The 25064-nt window shown below is 45.1% G+C and overlaps 1 protein-coding gene, 1 long non-coding RNA gene and 1 other non-coding gene across 35 annotated transcripts in view; 1 reads left to right on the top strand and 2 right to left on the bottom strand.

The window, feature by feature from the left end:
- The window catches only part of CLASP1 (cytoplasmic linker associated protein 1), a 274262-nt gene that overhangs the window by 76967 nt on the left and 172231 nt on the right, over positions 1-25064 (top strand). For all 33 annotated transcript variants that reach the window (XM_078451384.2, XM_078451387.2, XM_060625391.3 and 30 more), the window contains 4 exons: positions 17167-17245; positions 19047-19150; positions 20011-20102; positions 22261-22336. In XM_078451384.2, coding sequence (XP_078307510.1) covers positions 17167-17245; positions 19047-19150; positions 20011-20102; positions 22261-22336 — 351 coding nt within the window. The remainder of the gene's footprint in view (positions 1-17166; positions 17246-19046; positions 19151-20010; positions 20103-22260; positions 22337-25064) is intronic.
- Positions 5128-23380, bottom strand: LOC132672993 (uncharacterized). The gene is made up of 4 exons (XR_009607820.3): positions 23248-23380; positions 21708-21861; positions 21459-21512; positions 5128-5578 (listed from the first exon to the last, which is right to left on the bottom strand). It is a non-coding gene; the product is annotated as an uncharacterized LOC132672993 (long non-coding RNA).
- LOC132674114 (U4atac minor spliceosomal RNA) lies at positions 16494-16619 on the bottom strand. Its single transcript, XR_009608424.2, has one exon. It is a non-coding gene; the product is annotated as a U4atac minor spliceosomal RNA (small nuclear RNA).

The following is a 25064-nucleotide window of genomic DNA, read 5'->3' as shown; positions in this document are numbered from 1 at the left end:
AGACTGAGTAAGTTTGTATGTTTATTGATGTTTTATAGGATGAATTGTCCATTTAAAAAAATAAATGTTTATTTTAAAAAATTATTTGTAGGTTTTTTTTTTTTTAAGTCATGGATGTGATACTTCACTACGTATTTTACAGATTTTCTTTTTGTCCAGTTTGTTATTTCTCTTTTATTTGTGTGTGTTCTTGTTTTTTTCCTTTAGGAATATGACATTTCTCTTCATATATTTGTACTTTCTTTATATCCATTAGTAAAATTTTTGTAATTTCTTCACATAGGTCTTATGGTTCAGTCCTCATTACTATGTGTTTTTTGTTGTTGTTGTTGGAATTGTAAATCTGATTTTTTTTTTTCCTTTAGACTTTCTTCCTGGTTCTGATTGATACAGTGAAAAGGCATAGATTTTTCTATATATGCATGAGATTTGGCCAGCTTACTCTCTTGTTGCTTCTAATTTTCAAGTGTTTGCCTTGGATTTTCTTAGTAGACAATTATTATTTGCAAGTAATGGTAATAATGCCTTTTCTTTTTTAGTTCTCTTATCTCTTTATTCTTTCTCTTGTCTTACTGTACTGCTAAGGCTTGTCAGAATGCGAATCAGAATATTTCTGTGTTCCCACCCTATTTGACTATGGTAATGCCCTGGTGTTTCCAGTCTGCTGGACGGCTGTTGGTTTCTAGTAGGATACTTCTGATCTTTTGTGGCATGCCCTTACTGGGGAACTCATCCATATATACGGTTCTTAGACTGGTATCTGCATCTCAGATGCAGCAGGGTTTGGCCAGCAGACATCTGCCTACAGGATATTTCTATTTTGAGGTCCCATAAAGCCCCAAAGCTTAACATGCTAGGGCCATGGTTACTGTGTGTGTGGCTCACAGTGCCAGGTAATTTAAATAGATTGCTTCAGTAATTCTCCCAGTCACCCGCAGAAGGGCATATTAGGTATCCCATTTTACAGATACATACGTGGACTTCGAGATGTTAACTTTCTTGGGGTCCTGTAGCTAGTAAGAATGGTGGTCGGTGGTGTCACGTTCTGAACCCATTTTGTCTGCCTCCAGAGACTATTCTCCATCTGCTGCTTGGACCTTTCTCCTCCCCACGTCCTCAAGTACTGGGTTTCTGAAGATTGAGCATTCAGCTGGTTTGTCTTACGCTGTGTGGTTTACACCTCTCACCAGATGTGGTCCACACCTTGCCTGCCTTCATCACAGTGACCTTCAGTAAGGCTTTCTCCTTGAGTTCAGACAAAGGATGACTCTGTATATTCTGCAGTAGTTTTTTGCTGATTGCTGCAGTTCAGTGGATTGATTTTTCATAAAATGTTCTTAAAGTACCCAAGCCATGTTGAAAGCTTTGGTTTGCAAGATCATTCTCGTGAACTATCTGAACAAAGTGAGCCAGAATTTCGCTAGCTCTGAAATTCGTTCTAATTTGGAGTCTGAGGGACTTGGGGTTATAATGTTTCCCCTTATTGGCAGTGAGTTGCTTCCTAGGAAGGGGGACCCTGGAGGATTTCTTTTTGTTGTGATGATGTTCTCTCCTTTCCACTTGGGCTCAGTACAACTTCACAGCTAATGCTGTTTCACCTGTAAGTGGGCTTCCTGGTGGGGCTGGGGCAGGCCATCGAGCCAAGTTAGAGCCCCTGTTAAATTCATTTTTAATTCTGTTCTTTACTTTTTAAATTTGTTATTTTTTTATTAGAGAGAGAGAGAGAGAGAGAGAGAGAGAGAGAGAGAAACATGAGCAGGGAAGAGAGAGAGTAGCCTGAGCAGGCTCCGCGTTCAGTACAGAACCTGACACAGCGCTTGATCCCATGACCCTGGGATCATGACCTTAGCTGAAATCAATAGTCAGATGCTCAACTGACTGAGCCACCCAGGTGCCCCTAATTTTGTTCTTTGAAAGTATTGTATTTTCCATGTTATTTTAGAATTTTACGGTAAATCCACCTTAACAGTATTTTATTATTGATACATATGAGGTATTCTAATAAGGATGTTCAATCAAGAAAGTAGAGGGGCCGCTGCTCTAAGGTATCGGCTAAGACGGGCACCAACAGAATTTATTACCTGCACTGAGAACCGGGACAGAGTCCGTTCCGGCACCCGCTCTTGAGGGCTGGGGGAAGGCCCAGCATCCACAGTGAGCACCACTTCAGAAGAGGGTGAACGAAGAACAGACTTCAGACCGTGGGGTTTGCAGGGCCTTGGGGGTCACTAGTTTTAGTTTTGTAGACAGGGCCCAGAGAGAATTGACACAGTCACTTGGTGGCACAACTAGAATGCAGGTTTGTGACCCGGTGCAGGACTTGTTACATGGGATCAACACTTTCCTGATGCTTCAGTTGTACTAGTTTCCACTTAATTATGTTTTAGCCTCACTTTTTAGCATCAAGAAGTATAAAAGGAGCAAGTTATGTCCAATTATTTGTTCTTTTTTAAAAAAATTTTTCTTCTAACGTTTATTCACTTTTGAGAGAGAGCGAGAGAGAGAGAGCGAGCACGAGCAAGGGAGGGGCAGAGAGTGAGGGAAACAGAATCTGAAGCAGGCCCCAGGCTCTGAGCCGTCAGCACAGAGCCCGACATGGGGTTGGAACCCACAAACTGTGGAATCATGGCCTGAGCCGAAGTCAGACGCTTAACCAACTGAGCCACCCAGGCACCCCAGTTTGTTCATTTTTTTTTTTTTTTAAGTTTATTTATTTGGAGAGACAGAGCTGGAGAGGGGCAGAGTGAGAGAGGGAGAGAGAGAATCCCAGGCAGTCTCCGTGCTGTCAGTACAGAGCCCGATGCAGGGCTTGAGCTCATGAACTGTGAGATAGTGACCTGAGCTGAAACCAAGGGTCAGATGCTTAACTGACCAAGCCACCCAGGTGCCCCAGTTTGTTTATTTTCAATGTAATTTTGAATTTATTTATTTATTTAGTTTTTAGTTTTTAATGTTTATTATTTATTGAGAGAGAGAGACAGCACAAGCAGGGGAGGGTTAGACAGAGGGAGACACAGAATCCGAAGCAGCTCCAGGCTCCGAGCTGTCAGCACAGAGCCCGATGCGGGACTCGAACTCATGAACTGTGAGATCATGACCTGGGCTGAAGTCGAATGCTTAACTGACTGAGCCACCCAGGCACCCCTGTAATTTTGAAGTTAGAGGAAAGACACTTTTCCAGGTGAGCATGAAGGCATATCAAATGGGATTCATGTATTTATTTAACAAGTGAGGTTCTAGAACACAGCAATGAATAATTAGATAAAAATGCCTTTCTTCACAGAACTTGTGTTCTACTTGGGGGAAAGAAGCCGCAAGCAAGTTAACTGAGTGAGTGAATTTTCTAGAATGCTGGAAAGTGATAAACACTTTGGAGAGAAATGAAGCCGAGTGGGTGGAGGGGCGCACGTCGGACAGCACGCCCACATACGCCCACGGTATTGTGTAGGGTGGTCGCAGCTGGCCTGGCCGAGAAGATGACTGTTTGCAAAGACAGGAATCATGTGCTGGGACAGGCAAGATGAATATCCTGGGGAAGAGCATTCCAGAGACAGAGCCTCAGGGGTGAGGAGGGAACGTTTGAGGAATAGCCAGGAGGCCACTTGAAAGTGAGAGGGGCAGCAGTGAGCTCAGAGAGGGAATGGGTCAGGCTCTGAGGGCTTGTAGGCCATTGTGAAGACCAGCTCTTACTCAGCGTGGGGAGCCATTGGAGGCTTTGGGACAGAGGAGTGACATTACAGGAGTCACATTTTAAAAGGGCCTTCTGATTGTGTGGTGGAAATGGATGGAATGAGGACAAGTGTGGAAGCAAGAGTACAAGTAGGGGACAGTGAGAGTGTCTTCACGCCGGTGATTGTATCTGGGACTGTTAATCCGAACGCCCAGTGCAAACATGACCTAAATAACAGTTTACACTATTATTACTGTCTCATCCAGCCACTTCCCATCCACCCGCAGGCCCTCAAATTTGCTGGCAGTATGGTTGATGCTGACAACATAGGGATGGGGAAGATCTGGAGCCTGCCTTACAGAAGCTTAGAGGCTAGACTCTAGGTACTAGGCAAATAGATGATCCGGAAATGAATGTGACAGCTAGAAGAACTGGGTATGGTGGGCATGCTGGAAACACAGCTTTCTGTCTACGCCCAGGGGATATATACGGGCAGGCACTGGAGTTCATGCAAGGGGAGAAGATCAGGCAGAAGAGGGAAGGCAAAATGTACGTAAGGAAGAACACAGCACATTCAGGAAAACCACAGGTGGACGGTGGGCCACAAGCGGAACTGTTGAGGTGTGTGCACGCCGTGAGCTCTTCAGAGAGTTCTCGGGGGAGCCGGGAGGACTCCTGGTCCACACAAGCTCCGGCCCGACCCCTGGCCTTGCTCTCCTTCTACACCTGGCACTATTTCTGGATAGATGAATAACCAGTACCTGCCTTTGGCAGATGCCGTCAATTCTTTGGGATCCAGTCGCTGGAAAGATCAGAGTTTTGTTCAGCCTAATAACTGATTTTTTTTTAAACAGCATTACTGAGATATAATTTACATACCATATAATTTACCTGTTAGTGTATAATTCAGTTATTTTTAGTAAACTCACCAAGTTGTGCATTTGTCCGTCACTCTGAAAAGACCCCTTATGCCCGTTTGCAGTCGGGCCCCTTCCAGCCCCCAGCTGTAGGCAATCATTTACTTCCTATCCCTGTAGATTTGCCTTTTCTGGACATTTCGTATAAGTATATTCATACAATATGTCGTGTTTTGTGTCTGACTTTGGTTTCTTGGCATCATGTTTTCAAGGTTCATCTATATTGTAGCATGTATTCGTACTTTGTTCAACAGCTCTTTATTGTTGAATGGTATTTAATTTTATGGATATACCACATTTTGTTGATCCGTTCACCAGTTGATGGCTGTTTGGATTCTTACCACTTTTTGGCTGTTAGGAATAATGTCCACTTTTTACCAGAAGGGCAGCCAGTGGGCAGATGGTTCTCTGTGATAAGCACAGAAGAGTAACCAACTTTGTCATTACAGTCTTGGTGTTCTTTTTTGCCCCTTTTGTAAGGCTGATTGATTAATGGATATTATTTGAGCCACTTAATAGCTGAGTGACTTTGCCCAGTTGCCTGCTTCCTTATCTGTAAAGTAGGGGTATTTATAGGTGTGGTACTTGGCGCAAGGTGTCGTAGTAAGGATTAAGTAATATTATAAGGAGGAGGATATATGCAAGGTAACAGTTGATTGGCCCTGTGCCTCCTCCCTCCCCCACCCCACTACCTCTGGGTAAGTGGGTGGGACTGAGAAAGGGCATAAGGAACTGGCCTGCTTTGGGTGTTTAGTGCTCATTTTGGAGAGTTGCACGTTCAGGTCTTGGCCTGGGTGGACTTGGAGGCTGGAAGGCCTCCTAGACTGGGCCAGCTGGGGAGACCCACGGGAGAGTCGGGGGCAGGGGCCACAGCTGTAAGCCTTGCTGGCTGGCTGGGGCTGCATGGCCCCGGAGGGGAACTGGGGTCTTGGTTTCGTCCCGCAGACAACCGTGAATGTTCTGGTGCCTGTCTCCCATTGATGAGTTGTATCTGGAAGAGAGAAGTGGCAGATTTAGGGATCTTTGGCTGGATTTGAGCCACAACGTGTTTTCTTTGGGCTCCTCAGACCCTTAAGATTCATTCAGTAAGTTGCGAGTGTTTAACATCTGGAGATGTGGTGTGCGCACGTGCGCTCTCTCTCTCTCACAAAATAAATAAATAAATGTTTAAAAAAACCTTTAAAAAAACTGAAAGGGGGCCCCCTGGGTGGCTTAGTCGGTTGAGCGTCTGACTCTTGATTTCAGCCCAGGTCATGATCTCACGGTTCGTGGGGCTCTGAGTCGGCCTCTAAGCCTCCTTGGGATTCTCTCTCTCCCTCTCTCTTGGCCCTTTCCCCTTGCTCTCTCTCTCTTTCTCAAGATAAATAAATAAACATTAAAAAAAAAAAAAAAAGCTTTTGAATCTGGAGATCTGACCACAGGGACCTTCTTACATGGTGTCAAGTGAGCAGAGCTTAAGAGGTGGTCCCTTGCCCCTCTACACGCTGGCCTGGGTTTTTACCTCTTGTGTTTGCAACCACTGGTGTAGAGCTGTGCTGGCCAACAGCATAGCCGTGAGCCTCCTGTGGCTTATTTAAAATTAAATAACTTCATGTTTGCTTAATTTTTTTTAAATGTTTTTATTTATTTTTGAGACAGAGAGAGACAGAGCACGAGCAGGGGAGGGGCAGAGAGAGAGGGAGACACAGAATCCGAAGCAGGCTCCAGGCTCCGAGCTGTCAACACAGAGCCTGACGCGGGGCTCGAACTCACGGACCGTGAGATCATGACCTGAGCCAAAGTCGGACGCTTAACTGACTGAGCCACCCAGGCGCCCCGAGTAACTTCATGTTCTAAGTAAAATTTAAAGTTCTGTTTCTCGGGGCGCCTGGGTGGCGCAGTCGGTTAAGCGTCTGACTTCAGCCAGGTCACGATCTCGCGGTCCGTGAGTTCGAGCCCCGCGTCAGGCTCTGGGCTGATGGCTCGGAGCCTGGAGCCTGTTTCCGATTCTGTGTCTCCCTCTCTCTCTGCCCCTCCCCCATTCATGCTCTGTCTCTCTCTGTCCCAAAAATAAATAAAAAACGTTGAAAAAAAAATTAAAAAAAAAAATAATAAAGTTCTGTTTCTCATTCACACTCCTATTTCAGTTGCTCTCTAGGCACGTGTGGCTAGCGGCTGCTGATCGATCGCACAGACACAGAATGTTTCTGTGACCCCTGAAAGTTGTAGTAGACTAGTTTAGATCTGTAGCGGTTACCAACTGCCTCTGTCTGTATTCAGACCTTGCCTCCTAGCCTCATCTGACCTATTGCGGCCCATGTGTAGAACCAAGTGGTTGGGTGGTGTGATGGCTCGAAGTTCCTTTCTAACAGTAAAATCCTTGTATATGGGCAACGACAGGTAACACGCGAGAACTTGGTTAGTCCCATTAATCTCTGGATTATTGATGTTTTAACAGACTTCCATCCTTTAACAGGCCGGAGGCCCTTCCAGAGGAATACCCAGTGACATTATCCTTGGGATGAGTGTCGCAGGGACTCCCTCAGTGACTACTTTGAAGGACAGCCAGTTTGGGTGAATAATTCTCCCATTCTATATGTCCGTACACAAAAGTCACTGACTTTATCGTACTCTTTTTTGGTATTTGTGTTGTGCTGTTATTCTTGGGATTAAAAGTGAGTGCAGCGTAGAGTGCTAATGAACTTCTTCCTTACTTAATAAGGTTGCAACGTGGAGTCTTTTAAAATAACCAACAAATTTGTAGAAGTCAGCAGCCTGTAGCCCCACAGGGCACCAAGTGCGTTATGTTAAAAATAGAGCTCATCTAGTATACAGTGTGTGTTCTCTTTGACCCAGCAGTTTGTCCTTTTCAGAATTTGTCCTAAGGAGATAGCCGTACATGTGTGGAATTGGGCACCCATCACAGTATTGTTTGAGGTAATGAAAAATTCTAACCAACCCTGAGTGCCAGCATCGGTTTGGAAGATTGGATCAGTAGTTATGGTACTTGGATACAATAGGGTATCAGATAGCACTGAAAATGAGGGTATAGACCTTGTCTGTTCATTTGGGAAGACTTCGTGGCATATTGGTGGCATATTGAGTGAAACCGCACCCCCCCCCGGTTTATGTAAAATTCACATGCAGATATGCTCCTGCAGAGATGTCCTGTGGGGACAGCCATCAAAGTGTTAATAAGGTTATTATCGAGTGATGGGATTTGGGGCAACCTTATTTTCTTCTTCAGACTTCTGGTCCTCTTTCCCCCTAGTAATCTAGGCTTGTTTCATTTTTGTTTGTTGGTTGGTTGGTTGGTTGGTTTCATTTTTTATTTTTTAACATGGTGCTCTCATCACTTACTGAGTACCTACTGTATTCCAGGCATTTTCTTAAGACTCTTCACGCTCAGGTGTATTCTTTAAGGTATTATTGTCGTGATCTTACTGATAAAGCATGTGAAGCCTGGAGACGGAGCCGTCCAGCTGGCCAGTAGGGTTGGTAGAGCAGGTATTGAGTCCCAGATCTGTGTGACAAAGCCCTGCACTTTGTCCTGTTGTGGGCGCTGTCAGGGCAGCAGGGAAGTTTGAGCCAAGGCTCACCCGAGAGGTTTTCTGGTATAACTGGCAGAGAAGTACTGTGTCTTGCTTGAGGTCATACATAAGCTAGCTCGAGAGAGATGAGAAAGACGATAAACATGGGGTTCTGGATACTGGGAGTTTGTTCACAAATCTGAAGATGGTCTTGATGAAGTCAGGAGGCTTGGGTTTGTTTCCAGTTCAGCCACTGCTCAAACTTCCTGACTTTGGGTAAATCTTTTGGCAAACTCTTTGGTCTTTATTTTCCTCATTTGCAAATTCAGGATAGTATAGTCTGCATCTCAGGTTACTGTGAGATTATTCAGATTCACCCCAAAGTGCCTTAAAAACAATAAAGTACAACACGAGTGCAAAATATTATATTTACTGAAGCCAGTCCAGTCTTCTGAGGCTTAAGGAATGTAGTGGTCTTCCTACCTAGCTTGTCCCTTACGGACTTTTTTGGAGAAAAGAATTTAGTATTTCATACAGATGTCACGCTCTAGGACGAAAACTGTGGTGGTTTCTGTTTTGGTGCTTTTTTTACTGGTGGTTTGGAAAGTAAGGGAGGCAGAGACTAGTCACAGATTTACAGGTCAAGGGGTCCAAGGAGCACTGCCACTTTTTTAGTTTTTAAACTTAAAAAAAATTACAAACTATCTGTAGAAAGTGCATTGAACACAAAGACACAGTTTTATAAGTTGTGATAAAACTAATAGTTGTTAACTGCCACTCTGGAACAGATGTAGAACATTGCCAGCGTTCCCCAAAGTAACCACTCTCCTGACTTTTATGGTAATCGCTTTTTTCTTTTCTTTTCTTTTCTTTTCTTTTCTTTTCTTTTCTTTTCTTTTCTTTTCTTTTTTCTTTTCTTTTTTCTTTTTTCTTTTCTTTTCTTTTCTTTTCTCTTTCTTTTCTTTTCTTTTCTTTTCTTTTCTTTTCTTTTCTTTTCTTTTCTCTTTCTTTTCTTTTCTGTCTTATCACCTAAATATGCACTTTAAAATTATAGTTTATGTTTGCTTGTTTTTGAACTTCATACAAAAGTTTCATTACTTAGTGTCTGGCCTTTTCACTCGTTATTACGAGATTTATCTATACCATTGAGCATAGTTGTGATTCATTCATTTTTATTCTTGGGTATGAAAACCACAACCCATACATTCTACAGTAGATGGACACATGGATTTATAGATTTAGGCTATTATAAATAGTGTTGCTTTGATGAATTTTGTATATTTCACCTGTTCTATATGTGCAGGTATGTCTATTGGGCATATTCCTAAGTGGTAGAATTGCTGCAAATTTTGTAGATAATACCAGGGTGTTTTCTTTTCTTTTTAAATGTTTATTTATTTTGAGAGAGAGAGAGCATGTGTGTGCGGGGCGGGGGGTGGGGGGTGCAGAGAGAGGGAGAGAGAGAAGCCCAAGCAGGCTCCGCACTCAAAGCAGAGTCCAACACAGAGCTTGCTGACACAGAGCTTGATACCATGATTGTGAGATCATGACCTGAGCCAAAATCAAGAATCGGAAGCTTAACTGACTGAGCCACCCAGGTGCCCCCAAAGATGTTTTCTGAAGTGTTTTTTTGTACCAATTTACATTCCAACCAGCACGTATGAGAGTTTGCATGTTCTTGTCACACTTGGTATTGTCAGTCTTTAATTTTAGCCATTCTGGGGAGTATGTATCAGTGTCTCTTTATAATTTTACTTTCCATTTGTCTGATGATTAATGGAGGCTTAACAACTTTTCATATACTTCTGACCATTGCTATCTTTTATGAAGTGTCTGTTCAGCTATTTTGCCCATTTTTGTTCTGGGTTGCCTATTGATTGGTTTGTAGAAGATCTCTATATATGTACTGTATATTCTGGAATCAGGCCTGTGGTTGCTTATTTGTTTTATAAATACCTTCTTTCAGTGTGACTTGCCTTTTACTTTCTTACAGTGTTTGATATGCCAAAGTTCTTAATTTTAGTTTGATCCAGTTCATCAGTCTTTTCCTTTAGGGTTTGTGTTTATTGTGCCCTGCTATATTCTTATGTCAATTTCTAAAAGCTTTATGGTTTTGCCTTTCCACACTCACATCTGTTACTGGGAATTCATTTTTATGTATGGTGTGAGGTAGGAGTCAGTTTCTTTCTTATTCCGTATATTCAGTTGACTCAGGGCATTTATTTAAAAGAACAACCCTGTTCTCACTGGTCTGTAGTACCCACTTTCTCATAAGTGCCCATATATGTGTGAGTCTGTTTCTTTATTCTGTCCTTTTAATACAGTTTTTCTCTCCTTGACCTGACAGCACATTGCCTTAATCATTACCATTTTGTAATAAATCTTGATATCCAGTGGAAGCAAGTTTTATCACCTCTTGTCTCACCATTTACATTTCCGCATAGATTTTGGAATCAATTTGTGGACTTCTTAAAAAAATACACAGTTGGAATTTTGAGTGAAATTTTACTGAATGTAGATCAATTGAGGAAAAATGAGAATTTCACTGTACTGAATATTCCAACCTATAGTTTATCTTTCCATTTATTTTAGTGCTCTTTAATTTTTTTAAATTGTTCCATAGCTTTTTGGGTAGATATTTATCTTGGCTAGCTTTATTCCTAGGTGTTTATTTTTATGCAATTAAATATGGAAACTTAAAAAAAATCCCTTTTTGGCTTGTTGGTACGGAAATGTAGTTGATTCTTTTATATATTGACTTTGGATTATTCAGTCTTGCTTAGCTAACTTTTTAATTTTATAATATACCTGTACATCTTCTAGATCTTCTATTTATATAGTTTCCATTAATAATGGCAGTTTTGCTTCTTTATGAGTTTTATACCTCCAGTTTTTTTTTTTTCCCCTTCAGTATTTCATCATGAAGTATGCTTGATTTGACGCTTGGATCAAGATTTGGCTCTATCCACGTTTGGCTGTTTTGAATAATGCTGTTAGGAACATAGTTGTACAAGTATCTTTTGGAATCCTGCTTTCACTCCTTTTGAGTATATACCCAGAAGTGGAGTTGCTGGATCATATGGTGATTTTGTGTTTAATTATTTGAGGACCCACTGTATCATTTTCCATTGTTTTATATTCCTACCAGCAGTGTATCAAGAGTTCTGATGTCCCCATGTCCTCACCAGCACTTATTTTCTTTCTTTATTTTCGTTTTCATTTAAAAAGGATGTTTATTCTTTATTTTGAGAGAGAGAGCAGGGGAGGGCAGAGAGAGAGAAGGGAAGGGGGGAGAGAGAATCCTAAGCAGGCTCTGCACTGCCAGCACAGAGCCTGATGCAGGGCTCAAGCTCAGAAACCGTGAGATCATCACCAGAGCTGAAATCCAACCAACTGAGCCACCCAGGTGCCCCCTTTTGCTTGTTTTCTGTTTTTTTTTTTTTTTAAGCAGGCTTTACTCACAACCGTGAGTTCATGACCTGACATGAGATGCTGGATGCCTAACGGATTGAGCCACCCAGGCACCCCTGTTCCTCCCTTCCTCCTTTCCTCCCTTCTGTTATAATAGTGATCCAAATGGGTCACAGCTATTGCTTTTTACCTGCTGTTGCTGACTGTCCTTTTTGAACTCCACTTGAACTTATGTTCGTTCTTTTTTGTCTATTCTTTGTCTCTTACCTATTTTTTTTGAATATTTCATCCTTTTGCCTTTTCACTGTGGATTTCTTTCTGCAGACTTAGTGTCCAGTGTGCTTTTAAACCCATCCATTGAATACTGAATTTTGGATATTGTATTATTTGGTGCTTTTGAAAATTGATGTCACTTTTTAAAGTTCGTAATTTCTCTCCCCCAAATTTTAATCGTGTTTTATCTTCTTACGTATAGTAAGAATTACTATTATTATTATTATTATTATTATCATCATTATTATTATAAGTAAGCTTTATATCCAACATGGGGCTTGAACTCATGACTCTGAGATCAAGAATCACATGCTCTACTGACTGAGCCAGCCAGTTGCCCCAGAATTATTATTTTAATATCTAATTATTTTCATGCGCATAGTTCAGTGTGTCTGTGTTTCTGTCAGTTTTCATTTCTAGTTATCATGTGTGCCTGGTTATCTTTGGTTGTATTTTGGACATTGTATTTGCAAATTGTTTAAAGAAGTAAAATGAGGGGGTGCCTCAATGGCTTAATTGGTTAAGCGTTTGACTCTTGATCTTGCCTCACATCATGATCTCACAGTTCATGAGTTCGAGCCCTGAGTCAGGCTCTGTGCTGATAGTGTGGAGCATGCTTGGGATTCTCTGTCTTCCTTTCTCTCTGCCCCTCCCCAGCTTACATTTTCTCTCCCTAAAATAAATAAACATTAAAAAAAGAAGTAAATTGAAGACTAGATTGGATGATGTTCTCTCCATCCAGAAGTGCTTTGTGTTTTCATCTGCCCAGGGCTTTAGGGCACTACTAAGCCAAGATCATTTCCATCTGATGTCAAGGATTGCTATTTTTGGGGGCCACCCAGATTCTTAGAAGCTAATCTGTGGTTGTTTAGGCTGTTTTACTTTCAGTTCACTCTTCTAAGGTCTAGCCATTTGGATTTCTAACTCAAGTTGTAGGGGGCTATGCAAGCCATCAACCTTTGGGGGCTCTGGAATCCAGTCTGTTCTCCTGGACCCAAATGGATATTGAGAGTGATTCTCAGTGTTTTGGTTGCCCCTTCCTGGTGTCTAAATGGCCTGAGGGCAGAAGTGGGGCATTTGCTGCAGGCTCCTCTCTCTGGATTTTACTTTATTTATGTTTCATGACCTGGTAACTACTCTTTGCCTTCTTAGTTCTTTGATGTTTCCAACCAGATGTTCTTTTATAATTTAGCTAGCAATTTTAGTTGTTTTCAGCATGAGCGTGAGTCTGAGTTACTTTGCAATTATTACCTGCTTTTAAAATCTTTTTTTTTTTTTAATGTGTATTTATTTTTGAGACAGAGGGAGACAGAACATGAGTTGGGGAAGGGCATAGAGAGAGGGAGACACAGAATCTGAAACAGGCTCTGGGCTCTGAGCTGTCAGCACAGAGCCTGATGCGGGGCTTGAACCCACGAACTGTGAGATCATGACCCAAGCCGAAGTCAGACGCTTAACCGACTGAGCCACCCAGGAGCCCCTAAAAGCATGTTTTTAAAGTTGTAGGATAAAGGAATTGTGTTGGACCTTGAGAACTCCTCTGTTCTCATCTGTTCAATGAATTCATTACTAAGTTAGTCAAGTAGCTTGTGTTTTGTTTTTGCTTTTGGTAAAGTAGGGGTTGATTGACCACTCACCACGTACCCACTACTGTGCCACGTGTGTGTGTGTGTGTGTGTGTGTGTGTGTGTAATGGAAAGTTTGAAAAAATAACAAGGCATAATATTCCTTACATGTAAGGAGTTTAGTTGTGAAAACAAGCATAAACTCAGAAAATTGAATAGAATATTAAAGGAGGTGCTCAAAGGTAATGCAGAATCACTGGCTTAGTGAACACTAAGGCATTAAGTCCTGGGTGTGAGCCCGACCTCCTCCTTGCCTCTGCCCTCTCTCTCCCAGGCTGCCTTCCTCATGCTGGTCACTGTGCCCCCTGTTCCAGCCCCCTGTCACCCCTTCTTTGCCATTACAGCTATTCAGGGGCTGTCCCATCGTCTCCAAGACGTATCTGAAGCCCTTGAGGAGCTGCCTCCCCTGCGACTTATCGGCCCTGTCGTGTGCTTCAGCTGTCCCCATCGTAGCAGCCGTCTGTCTGCATGCACGCTTCCCTTGGCCTGCTTCCTTTGGTGCAAGGCTGGTTTTTCAAAACTTAGCTTCACACCGCGTGACTTTTTCTGGGAAGCCTTCTTTGCTGTCTGAGTCCCTTGCTGTCGGGAATCACAAACCTCTGCTGGACCACTGGTCAGTGTCTGTTGCCCATGGTAATGGCAGTGACAGTGAGCTGGCTATAACAGCCAGCACGTGTGCGTGGTCTAGCCCTGACCATGCACCAAGCACTATTTCAAGCACTTGACGTACACAAAGCGACCTATGAGGGAGCTGTTACTGTTGTCCCCATTTTACAGCTAGGAAACTGAGGTACAGAGAGGCTTCACGGCTAATAATTGTGGTCTTCCAGGCAGTGGTTTTATTCATGTATCCCCTTCTTCAGTAGGGAAATGGAAACACAGGAGCAAGGCCTGAGCTGCGAAGATAAATGTTTGTGGGTGACGATTCCCTTTCTTGCCCGCTGGGGCTGTGACTCAGGGTGAACTAGACAACTATATTTGAGCCCCCCCTCCCCCACCCTACCCCGCTTCCTTCCCAAGTTTAGTTGTTGATTCTGTTCTGTCCTCTCCTGTCCTATTTCCCTGGGTCTTAGCTGCCAAGCCAGGCTTCTTGGGGAGTCTCTGGACTTCCCAGTCCATCTGGGCTAGACTTTTTGAAATTTACTCTGTAGGGTTTAGCTAGGCATGATCTGGTCCAACCTACCAAGTAAACCTCCATCTTGGAAAGGATTGAAGTCTGTGCTCCCTCCAATTCTACAGGTAGCTTAACTGATGATACGTGCTGTGATATCTGACAGAATTTTGAATCCTTTGAATAAGGATTATTATACTTTAGTGTTGAATGAGTGATGAAGGGATGTGGTGAGAACTCGAAGGCGGCAACATTTAGTATTTCTGTAATGAATAATGCTCCCACCTCCAACAAGTTACGCAACCATACTCATGCTTAGGATTCATCAGGGAAAAGCCAATTCCGTTTAATTAATGGGCTGCTCTTTTTAAAATACAAGCATTAATGTTTGGCACAGTTTTGGATTTACAGGAAAATTACAGGATGGTACAGAGATTTCCAGTGTACCTCCCACTCAGACTCTCCGTTAATATTAACATTAGTACGGTATTGTTGTTATGATTAATAAAGCAATATTGATGCATTTTTATTAACTCAAGTCCAAAGTTTATTCAGAGTTCCTCACCCCCCCCCCCCCAACTGTCTTTTATCTGTTCCTGGATCCCACCCAGGGTACACACTACAGTTAGTTGTCATGTGTCCCCAGACTCCTCCTCTAGGTTAGGACAGTTTCTTGGACTTCCACGTTTTTGATGACTTTATCAGTACTGGTCAGGCATTTTGTAAGATGTCCCTCTATGGGAATTTGATGTTTTCCTCATGATTAAATGGGCTTATGGATTTTGAGGATGTAAAGTGTCATTTTAATCACACCATCACAAGCATAGATAGGTCAACATGATTTGTGACTGTTGTTATTGACCCTGATCATCTGGTTGAGGTGATGTTTGTCAGGTTTCTCCACTGTAAAGTTATTCCCCTCTGCTTTCATACTGTACTCTTTGGAAGGAAGTCAGAGTGTAATACCTAATCCTCTTTAGCCCCGCGAGTAAAGCCACCATTTTAAAATGTATTATACCATGACGTATTTAAAAAAGAAAAAAAAAACCTGTTCTTTGTAAAAAAATTTTAGAATTACTTCCTTTAATATCTCCAAGGTGCCAGCCCCTTTCATAGGGCATGTAGTAGACATGTTTGTGCCCTGATTAATGGGCAGTTTGAAGCAGTGAATTCCAAGCTGAATAGAAAACCCTGCGGTCTTTGCTTTTTCAAGCTCCTGCGGGCAGGGGCAGGGGCAGACAGATGAGAATTCGGAATCATAATTATATTGCCTGATGTTAGGATTATTATCTTTGCCTCAGTCTTACGTGGTCTGTAAGATACTGGACTTCGTTTTTTTTTTTTTTTTTTAAGAGAGAGGCAAACCATAAGATAGACTTTTTTTTAATGTTTATTTTTGAGAGAGAACGTGTGAGTGGAGGAGGGGCAGACACACACACACACACACACACACACACACACACACACACACACACACACACACACACACACACACACACACACACACACACACACACACAGAGAATCCAAGGCAGGCTCCAGCCTATCAGCACGGAGTCTGACACGGTGCTTGAACTCAAACAGCAAGATCATGGCCTGAAGTCGGGCACTTAGCCGACTGAACCCCCTAGTGTTCCTGGTTTGTTTTTAAAACTCTTGTAACAAGACAACACTGCTTTCTACTGAGCAGGGAGGCTTATTATATCCGATCATGTATTGAAGCACAGAAGCGGATTTCGTGAATTAAGCTTGCGTTTTGGGGAGCATTTATGGTCTACACCCTGATAGGTCTGTGAAGTGAGCTTTGGTGCGGTTGAGTTGAATTAGCTGTGAATGTTAAAGTGTAAAGAAACTAAGGAAACGAAAGGAGCAGGGAGCGAGCGCCGCTTATAGGTTGAGAGGAGCGTTACAAACAGCAATGTACGTTTAACAAAGCTCTCATTTAAACTCGAAAAGCGTGGAAAAGAGGTTTTTCGTTTTTCCAAAAATTGCACCAAGGTAAAGCAGAGCTCTAGCTGATGCGGGTGTGTTGTGCAGGCGTTAGCAGTACTGTCCTCACTATACGTTCATTGGACAGTAGCGCAACCCCAAGAAAAGGATGGTTGGCGAGAGCTGTGCGTGCGCTGCTAGCAGGAAGCGCCAATACCGGGTTGGGTTGGGGTGACTAATTCTCAACTGGCCTTGCAGCCTGGTAGCTAGTGTCCCTTTATACTGAGTACAGCTTCCGAAGGAAACCACCAACTCCTTGTTCCCTGAGGCTTCTGAAGGTCGCGACGTGGCCGCTTAGTTTTACCCAGAAGGCCACGGGCCAGATGCGGGTAATTTGCATACGTATTCCTCGTCGGGGCGGGGCTGTAGGGGGCGGGGCAGCGGCGCCGGTTTACACGCTGGTCTGCTCGCGTTCTGCATACGGACCCGCCGTGGCTTTTTATTTCCTTTCAAGTGACCGGTTTTCTATTTAAGCTGTGAACAGCTCTTTGCGTACCAGAGCAGCCCTCTTGATAACCAGTTTATTCTGCCGTCGACATGCACTCTCCGGGCTCACGGACGGCATTTGAGCCAGGAATGGGGGGGCATCCCGGCAGCTGGTGGGCGCGAGCTCAGGCCCCGAGGCCGGCAGCTAACGGGTTCCCGCTGTTTTCCCTTGCAGGTGGTTCTTCTCGGCATGGACATCCTGTCTGCGCTGGTCACCCGGCTGCAGGATCGGTTCAAGGCGCAGATTGGCACAGGTGAGCTGTGGGTAGGTGTGGAGCGGGCCCCCACATTCTCCACCGTCCAGCCCCCAGCCTTCCCTCCGTCTCCCCAGCGCCTCCACTTAGCTGTATCCAACCCTTAGAGCTGGAGCCCCCCACCTCCCGCTGTCCTAGCCAAACCCCCTCCCAGCCAACCAACCCTCGTCTCTCCTTCAGTCTCCCCCTGCTGGCGCGGCACCACTGCTCCCTCTCCCCTCCTGAGCTCACCCCACAACCGCTGGCCTCACCGCACCTGCTGGCATGTTCACTGTTTCTGGTTTTACCATACCTTTCCGCTGGCTTCTTTCTGTGTTCGTGTTTTCATACACAGTGTCACTGCCTGTTCTTTCTTCTACAGATTAGCTGTCACATTTTAGTGCCAACCAAATCATATTTGCCGCTTTTGAGGGGCATTGTGTTTTCTCACTTGGAGAAGGCCTGCAAATCTAATACGGTTATATTCTTTCCAGGTCATTATCGTTGGTGTTAGTGTGTTCCCTTTGATCGTAAATGTCACAAGTGCATGTTAAATGACCACTTTTTATTTTGGAGGGAAAACAGTATGTCAGAAAAATGAAATAAAAAATAAGCACAGGTTTCGTTTTCGAGATGACAACAGTCATTTCTCAATTCCTGACCTCTGGGATTTCATGGTAGTATAAGCACCAAGCAGCTCTGTTTGTACACACATTTCCTTATAGAACTTCTCCCTTTCAGTTGCTGCATGTGTATTTGTTATTATTATTATTACTATTTTTTTTGCTAACTTCCTGGTCAGCATGCTCTTTCAGACAAGGTCAAGAACTCTTTCCCACTCTGGCACTAACTGTCCATCTATAAATAAAAACTTCCCTTTTATTTATTTATTTGTTTGTTTTTAAAAAACTTTTTTTTTAAATGTTTGTTTATTTTTGAGAGAGAGAGAAACAGAGCTCGAGCAGAGGAGGGGCAGAGAGAGAAGGAGACATAGAATCCAAAGCAGGCTCCACGTTCTGAACTGTCAGCACAGAGCCCGACGAGGCTTAAACTGTGAAATCATGACCTGAGCCAAAGTCAGACGCTTAACTGACTGACCCACCCAGGCACCCCAAAACCTCCCTTACTTTTAGACATTTCATATTTTATAGCATTATATTTTCCTCCTAAATTAACAGAATTATTCAGGGATAGCTCTCGTAAAAGAAAAGTTTATGGGAGAAGCAAAGTAAGCTGATTTCTGTTAGGTGAATGCTCTTGGAGTGCTAGCAGGTGGCCCACACCTGGGTGTGTGGAGGATGGGTGGGGACCTTGACTCCCTCTAGAGCACGTGCATGTACATCATGTAGAATTCACAAGTGTAGATGAAAGAAGGATGGAGTCTTGAGTGCCCGCTCCTTTTACCTCCGGTGAATATGCTGGACCCCCTCCTTTACCTAGATTTCCATTCGTGTTGACTCTTTCCTGCCAGAATCTGCCACTGACATCCATTTTAATTTTTTGCCAGCTTAAAAATGTGTTGAGAGCTAGCTGGAGGAGGGTGGGCTAAGGAAGAAGACTGGTATAGGATGTCCGAGCAAAGGACTTCCGGATTCTCAGACCAGCTCCTGTGGATTTTAGTGAGGAAAGTAGAACCTTGCGGATCCGTGGGTTTGGATTGGTGCACATCATTTAGGCCAGGATTTTGTCTTCCTGGGGATTGAAATACCCAGATGGTGACTGCAGGACCTGACCTCCCCCACCCCACCCCACCCCCAACCCTGCCCTGCCCCACCCCGCCCCCACAGGCTTTCATTTGATGAATTTGCATTTTGATTTTCAGTGTTGCCAAGTTTAATAGACAGACTGGGAGATGCTAAAGACTCTGTGCGGGAGCAAGACCAGACTCTGCTGCTGAAGATCATGGATCAAGCTGCTAATCCCCAGGTAGGGCGGGGAGGTGCGTCTGCCTCACTCAGCATCCCTGGTGACTCCATATAAAAAGAATTTCATTTAAAGCTGTTGTCTTTCACGTGAAAAATTCTGTAGCATTTAAGCCGCACCCGCACGCCCCCATACAGGATGGTTAAATAAGTAATAAGTAGCAAAGGGTATACTTTGAATAAATTAGTGGATTTAACATGAGTCTCGAGTGCTTGGTTGAATCCATTAGATTCTTGAGCTTGTGTAACTGACTCGGTTTCTCTGAAAAGAGGTGGTTGTGGTGTCTGGAGGGTCAGGAGCCGTGGCTGGAGCCCTCATTCCGATCTGCTAGTGAGCTGGGGCTGCGGGGACAGGTGGACAGAGAGACACAGCCCTGCCTTCCAGGCTTCAGTTGTGTCATGTTCAGGGGGTGGGGTGGGGCGGGGTGGTGGAGGGATCAGAAAAAGCCATCCAGAGAGGGTAGAACCCAGAATGTGTTACGAGGTGAATGGATGTGTGGCTTGCAGATACAGAGGGGACCACTGTTGTGGACCGGGAGAGCGGTAGGAGTATGTGATCTTTTGCATGCCACCCAAACCTCTCTCGGCTTTCATTTCCTCACCCACGAAACGGGGGCTGGTTACACCTTTGTTTCAGAGCTTTGGGGATAATCACATGCAGTTATATAAAGGAATGTGTTTGGAAAAGCTGTGTGTCGATATACGAATGTAAGTCACTATTTTTCAGTGTGCTCTGGAGAGGACGAAATGGGTGAGTTGAGGCTGGGCTGACTTGGCACCTGCTGAGAGGTCCCTCTCCTGTTGGCCCTGTATTAAATGAAGGCTCCTCTTCTCCTCTCCTCTTCTGTCCTTTGTCGCCTACAGTATGTGTGGGACCGGATGCTGGGAGGCTTCAAGCACAAGAATTTCCGGACTCGGGAAGGCACGTGCCTCTGCCTTGTTGCCACACTCAATGCGTAAGTCTGGGTGGGGCCTAAGGGTTTCCCTGGCCAAGCATGTTTATTTTCGTTTTATTTTTTTTTAAGTTTATTTATTTATTTTTAGAGAGAGAGAGAGAGAGAGGAGGAGGGGTGGAGAGAGAGAAGGAGAGAAGAGAGAGAGAGAGGGAGGAGGGGGTAGAGAGGGAGAGAGAGAATCCCACGCGGGCTCTGCATGGAGCTTGAACCATGTGTTCGTGAGACCACAAGATCATGACCTGAGCTGAAATCAAGAGTCGGACGCTTAACCGACTGAGCCACCCAGGTGCCCCAGGATTTTTATTTTTAACTTTGTGTTTTGAGATAACTATAGGTTTCAGGAGGTTGCAGAGAAACATCCTAGGAAGTTCCATGGACCCCTCCCCATAGTCCTTCAGTGTTAACATCTTACATCTTGTGTAGCACAGTGCCAGCACCTGGAAACCAATCGATGCAGTGCACAGGGCTCCTACAGATTCCTCTGGTTACACTCAGGCATGGTGGGTGCCGACCTGTCCATTTCTGTCACGTGTGTGGCTCTGGGGAGCCAGCCCTCCAGCAAGGTACAGACCTGCACAGCACCCCAGGCTCCCTCACGCTAGCCACCCCCGGCAACCACTAATCTCTTCATCTCTGTGATTGTGTCGCTTCAAGAGTGTTATACAAATGGAATCATACAGAATGAGCATGTAACCCTTTGAGATTGACTTCTTCCACTGAACATAATTCTTTTGAGGTTGCGTATGGGGTATCGCCTACACAGCAGTTCCTTTCTTTTTATCGCCCAGCAGAATTCCACGCTACAGACTTAGCCACTCGTGTCACCATTCACCTGTTGAAGGCTATTTGAATAGTTTCTGCCTTCTGGCTAGTACAAATACAGGTGCTGTGAGCGTGTACGTACACGTCCCGCCATCAATATAAGCTTTCCTTTCTCTTGGATCGGTGTCCAAGAGGGCCATTGCTGGGTCGTTTGGTAGGTTTAATTTTAAAGAAGCTGCCAGACTTTTTTTAGTTTTAAAAGGAACTGCCAAACTGTTTTCCAGAGTCGTCTGTACCATTTTACATCCCCAGCAGCCAGTGTATGAACGATTTAGTTTCTTCGTATCTCTGTTAGCAGTGAATGTTCTCATTGTTTTTTATCTGACCCACGTTCTTAGGTGTATGGTGATATCTCATTGTAGTCTTAGTTTGTACTTTCCTAACGAGTGACATGGAATATTTTTTCATGTGCTTATTTGTAGGAGAGGCAAAGATTTTTAAAACAGAAAAGTTACACGTCACTCCTTCTGATTATAAAAGTGACACTGTATATGTCCGAAAACGTGCAACAGGAAGAAAATAATGATTACATACCTTTCTGCCACCTTCGTGCAATCACTGTCACCTCATGGCGCATTGTAGTCCAGCCTGTAAAGTTATATTATTTTCAAAAAGAAAACTGGGATGACATGTCACCTCATAAAATTTTCCCCTTCTCATTACCCTTTTCAGTGCCGTTAAGTTTGCCCAAACGTGTCTGGAGTTTTTAAAAAAAGCATTTCTTGGTTTGGATCACAGTAGTTTCACTTCTGAGAATGTGCCCTAAGGAAGACATGAGCTTACCGGAGAGTTGTATTCGCAAGGGCTATTTGGGGCCGTGTCTGTGACGGTGGAAAGCGGTCAGGGACTTCAGTGCTGCCCAGCTGGGCGGTGTTCAGCTGGAACCCTCCGCGGCCACTGTGTCTTTCCGTCCAGCGGTCATCAACCGAACGTCAGCCTGGGCAGGTGGAGAGTTAAATGAGGACCCTCTAGGGACCTGCGGTTTCGTTGAGAACATGGAGTTGGGCAGAATAGGAAGTGCGTGATAGGATAATAACGCAGGGCAGCCGTGTGGGAGGCAGGCAGTGCTGTGGGAAAGGCTGGCAGGCAGATCGGGGAGAGCCCTGAGTGCCAGGGAGAAGGCGCGTCAGCGAGCAGCACGGACGGCTTTGAACTCTGTGCAGAGGAGGCCTTTGTGGTGCGCCGATTTTGGAACCAGGTGGGCGGAAGATTGGAAGATGGGAAGGAGGGAGAGCCTAGGTGTGAGGGGGCGATAGGGCCCTGGGGAGGGAGAGGGAGGGGGGAGCGTTTCTTCCCTTTGTTCTCACCAGCAGTAAAACACTCCTTTTGTTTTCAGCTCTGGAGCACACACTTTAACACTAAGCAAGATTGTGCCACATATATGTAACTTACTTGGAGACCCCAACAGCCAGGTGAGTATATTTTGGTGAGAAAGAAGTATCCTGCTTACAGACCATCAGGATGCATTTTGGTGTCCTGTGTATACCTGGTAGGCGGGTGGGACTTCATTCCTGTTTGTAATGCTCTGATTATCGTTCCAGATATTAGCATTAGAGCCCGTTAGCATTAATAAGGCATCACTGGTGAATGTGGTGGCCCCTCTGCCCTGTTCTGTGTGTGGCTGAGGCCTCACTGCCTGTGAAGTGACGTCCTCTGTGCCGGCCTCCAAGATAATGTTGCTGGAGTCACTCCCTCTCCAGCCAAGAGGGGGTGAGCTCGGGGGAGAGCGATCAGTGCTGTTTGAAGTCAGATAGGGATTGACTCATGGGGGAAGGGGGATTAGATGGAAAGGGCCTGAGCAGTATGTTCTGAGGGGATGGAAACTTCCCTTATTCTGTGTGGGTGGTGACCCCTTTGGTATATGTAGCTGCAAATTCCTTGACCCCGGACAAACTCTGGATGGTGTTTTATGTAAATCTTCCGTAAATTCAAAAACCAAACTCCAGAGCACCACCTCGTTTGTGTAAGGGAAGGAGAAGAGTTGGCAATCTGGGCAGTCACCAGGCAGGTCCCAGAACTTTCCAAGCCTGGGCTTCAGAAGTGCCAGTTTTCCCACCAGTCAGTTCTGTTTGTCACCGAGAGTCCTTTGTGTTACATTAGTTCGCTCGTACGGGCTCATCAGAAAAACACCTCAATAGATAAAGGGGCTGAAAATTGCAACAGTTCACCAAAGAAATACACGTGGTAAGCAGGCCTCTCATTTTAGGCTGTGACTGGTGATCGCTGACGTGCCCCCCAGAGAGGTCGTGCCAGCTTGTCCTCCACCTCCCACCCCACCCCTGCTCCAGCCCTCTCCCACTCTTCTGGCTTTGCCTTTTCTCACCTCCAGGCCTTCACTCCGCCACGCAGCGCTGCTTCTGTTCAGGTGCCCAGCCCCTCCTCTGGGCATGTGTGCTGACCGCTCCCCCTGCCCCCACCTGCTTTCCTCTTGCCACTCCCTCCTTTGTCCAGCTTCACTGAAAGTATATGACACTGGAAGTGGGATTTTTGGATTTTTTTTTTTTTAAATGTTTGTTTATTTTGAGAGAGAGAAGGCATGCAAGCAGTGGAGGGGCAGAGAGAGAGGGAGAGAGAGAGAATCCCAAGCAGGCTCCACCCCATCAGCACAGAGTTCATCTGGGGAATTGAACTCAGGAACCTGTGAGATGGTGACCCGAGCCGAAATCAAGGGTCAGTTGCTTCACACGCTGAGCCACCCAGGCGCCCCTGGGATTTTTAGACGTTTTAATTTACTGAATCATGCTTTCTGTTTCAACATTAATTTGAAAAGAAACTTAAAAAAAAAACAAGTTCTAAGTACCAAAATGGGTTATTTTGTCTTTTCTGTCTTTTTGGTTTTCTTTCCATTTTTGTTTCCCGTGGGGAGAAAAGTCCATCATTGATCACTGCTATCACACGGTATCCTTTAGTCCAGCAGAAAAGCCAGCCTGGCTGGCGGAATTTCCTTGTTCCTAACTCAGGCGCTGCCACGGGTGACGTGGAATATGCGTGCTGGGCCTCCGGGACACCCGGCCCTGGGGCAGAATGAGGTTGGCGCTCAGTGGGCAGGTTTCGGCAGTCTGCCTCAGAGCCAGATAGAGCCAGAGTGCTGAAACCACACTCAGGTGACCAGCTGCAGCCTCACGTCTGCCTTGGCAATGGCCATCTGCACCGTGCGCCCACAGACACGCACGGTCCACGTCTCCCAGAACCCTCCCGCCGGGAGACTTTAACCACCCGCTTCTCTGCACCGCCGCACTCCATCAGTCCTGCTCCTGGGGTGTGGGAGTATGCTGCAGGTGCCTGTGTTCTTGCCCTTACTTTAACCTTCACATCGGGCTTTCCTGCTGTGGGCCCCGCAGGTGGCCCGCCCCCTCTGTGTCCCAGTAAACAGTGGTCCAGTGAGGGAGGGTCATAGATCTGAAAGACCTCAGATTCCATAAAGCATTCAGTGTGGGCCTGCCAGGCAGCATTTAATATATGGGGCTCTTGGAGTCCCAGCGGCCCCAGATGTCGGGGTTCCTTTTTTCTGGTGAGCCTGAGGGTGGGCAGAAGCCGTAGGGGACCCATTAGCTTGCGTGTACAAGTGAGCACTACGTTGTGCCTTCATCCTGAGCGAGTTACTTTTACAGAACTTGCTTCTCGTTTGGAACACAGTACTTTGTAGTGCCACAGAAAACGTGTGCCTCTGTATCTCTTGCATCCGGGGTGCTTTAGACCCTCAAATGCTGTCTGACCCTGTAGCTTTGTGGGCCTGAGGAATGATGGTTTCGAAGGCTTAGGATGTTGGTTTCGAACATGTAGATAGCTCCACTTCCACTAGCCATTGTGTTGTGTTTTGTACACACAGAGTGTGGGTCACAGACTGCTGGCCTGAAACCGAATTGCATTCTAACAGACTGGCATGTGTCTGTGTACACGTGTCTGCACAACGTTTTAGCTTTACGTTTAGCGTTTTAGTGTTTTTTTTCCTTAAATGTTTATTTTTGAGCGAGGGAGAGGGCGCACACACGTGACTGGGGAAGAGGCAGCGAGAGACGAAGACAGAGGAGCCAAAGCAGGCTCCACACTGTCAGCACAGAGCCCGACACGGTGCCCGAACTCACAAACCATGCCATCACGACCTGAGCCAAAGTTGGGCGCTTAACCGACTGAGCCACC

The sequence above is a fragment of the Panthera onca genome, chromosome C1, assembly GCF_046562875.1.
Source record: "Panthera onca isolate mPanOnc1 chromosome C1, mPanOnc1 haplotype 2, whole genome shotgun sequence".
NCBI classification, from domain to species: domain Eukaryota; kingdom Metazoa; phylum Chordata; class Mammalia; order Carnivora; family Felidae; genus Panthera; species Panthera onca.
This window is presented reverse-complemented; position numbering and strand designations above follow the sequence as displayed.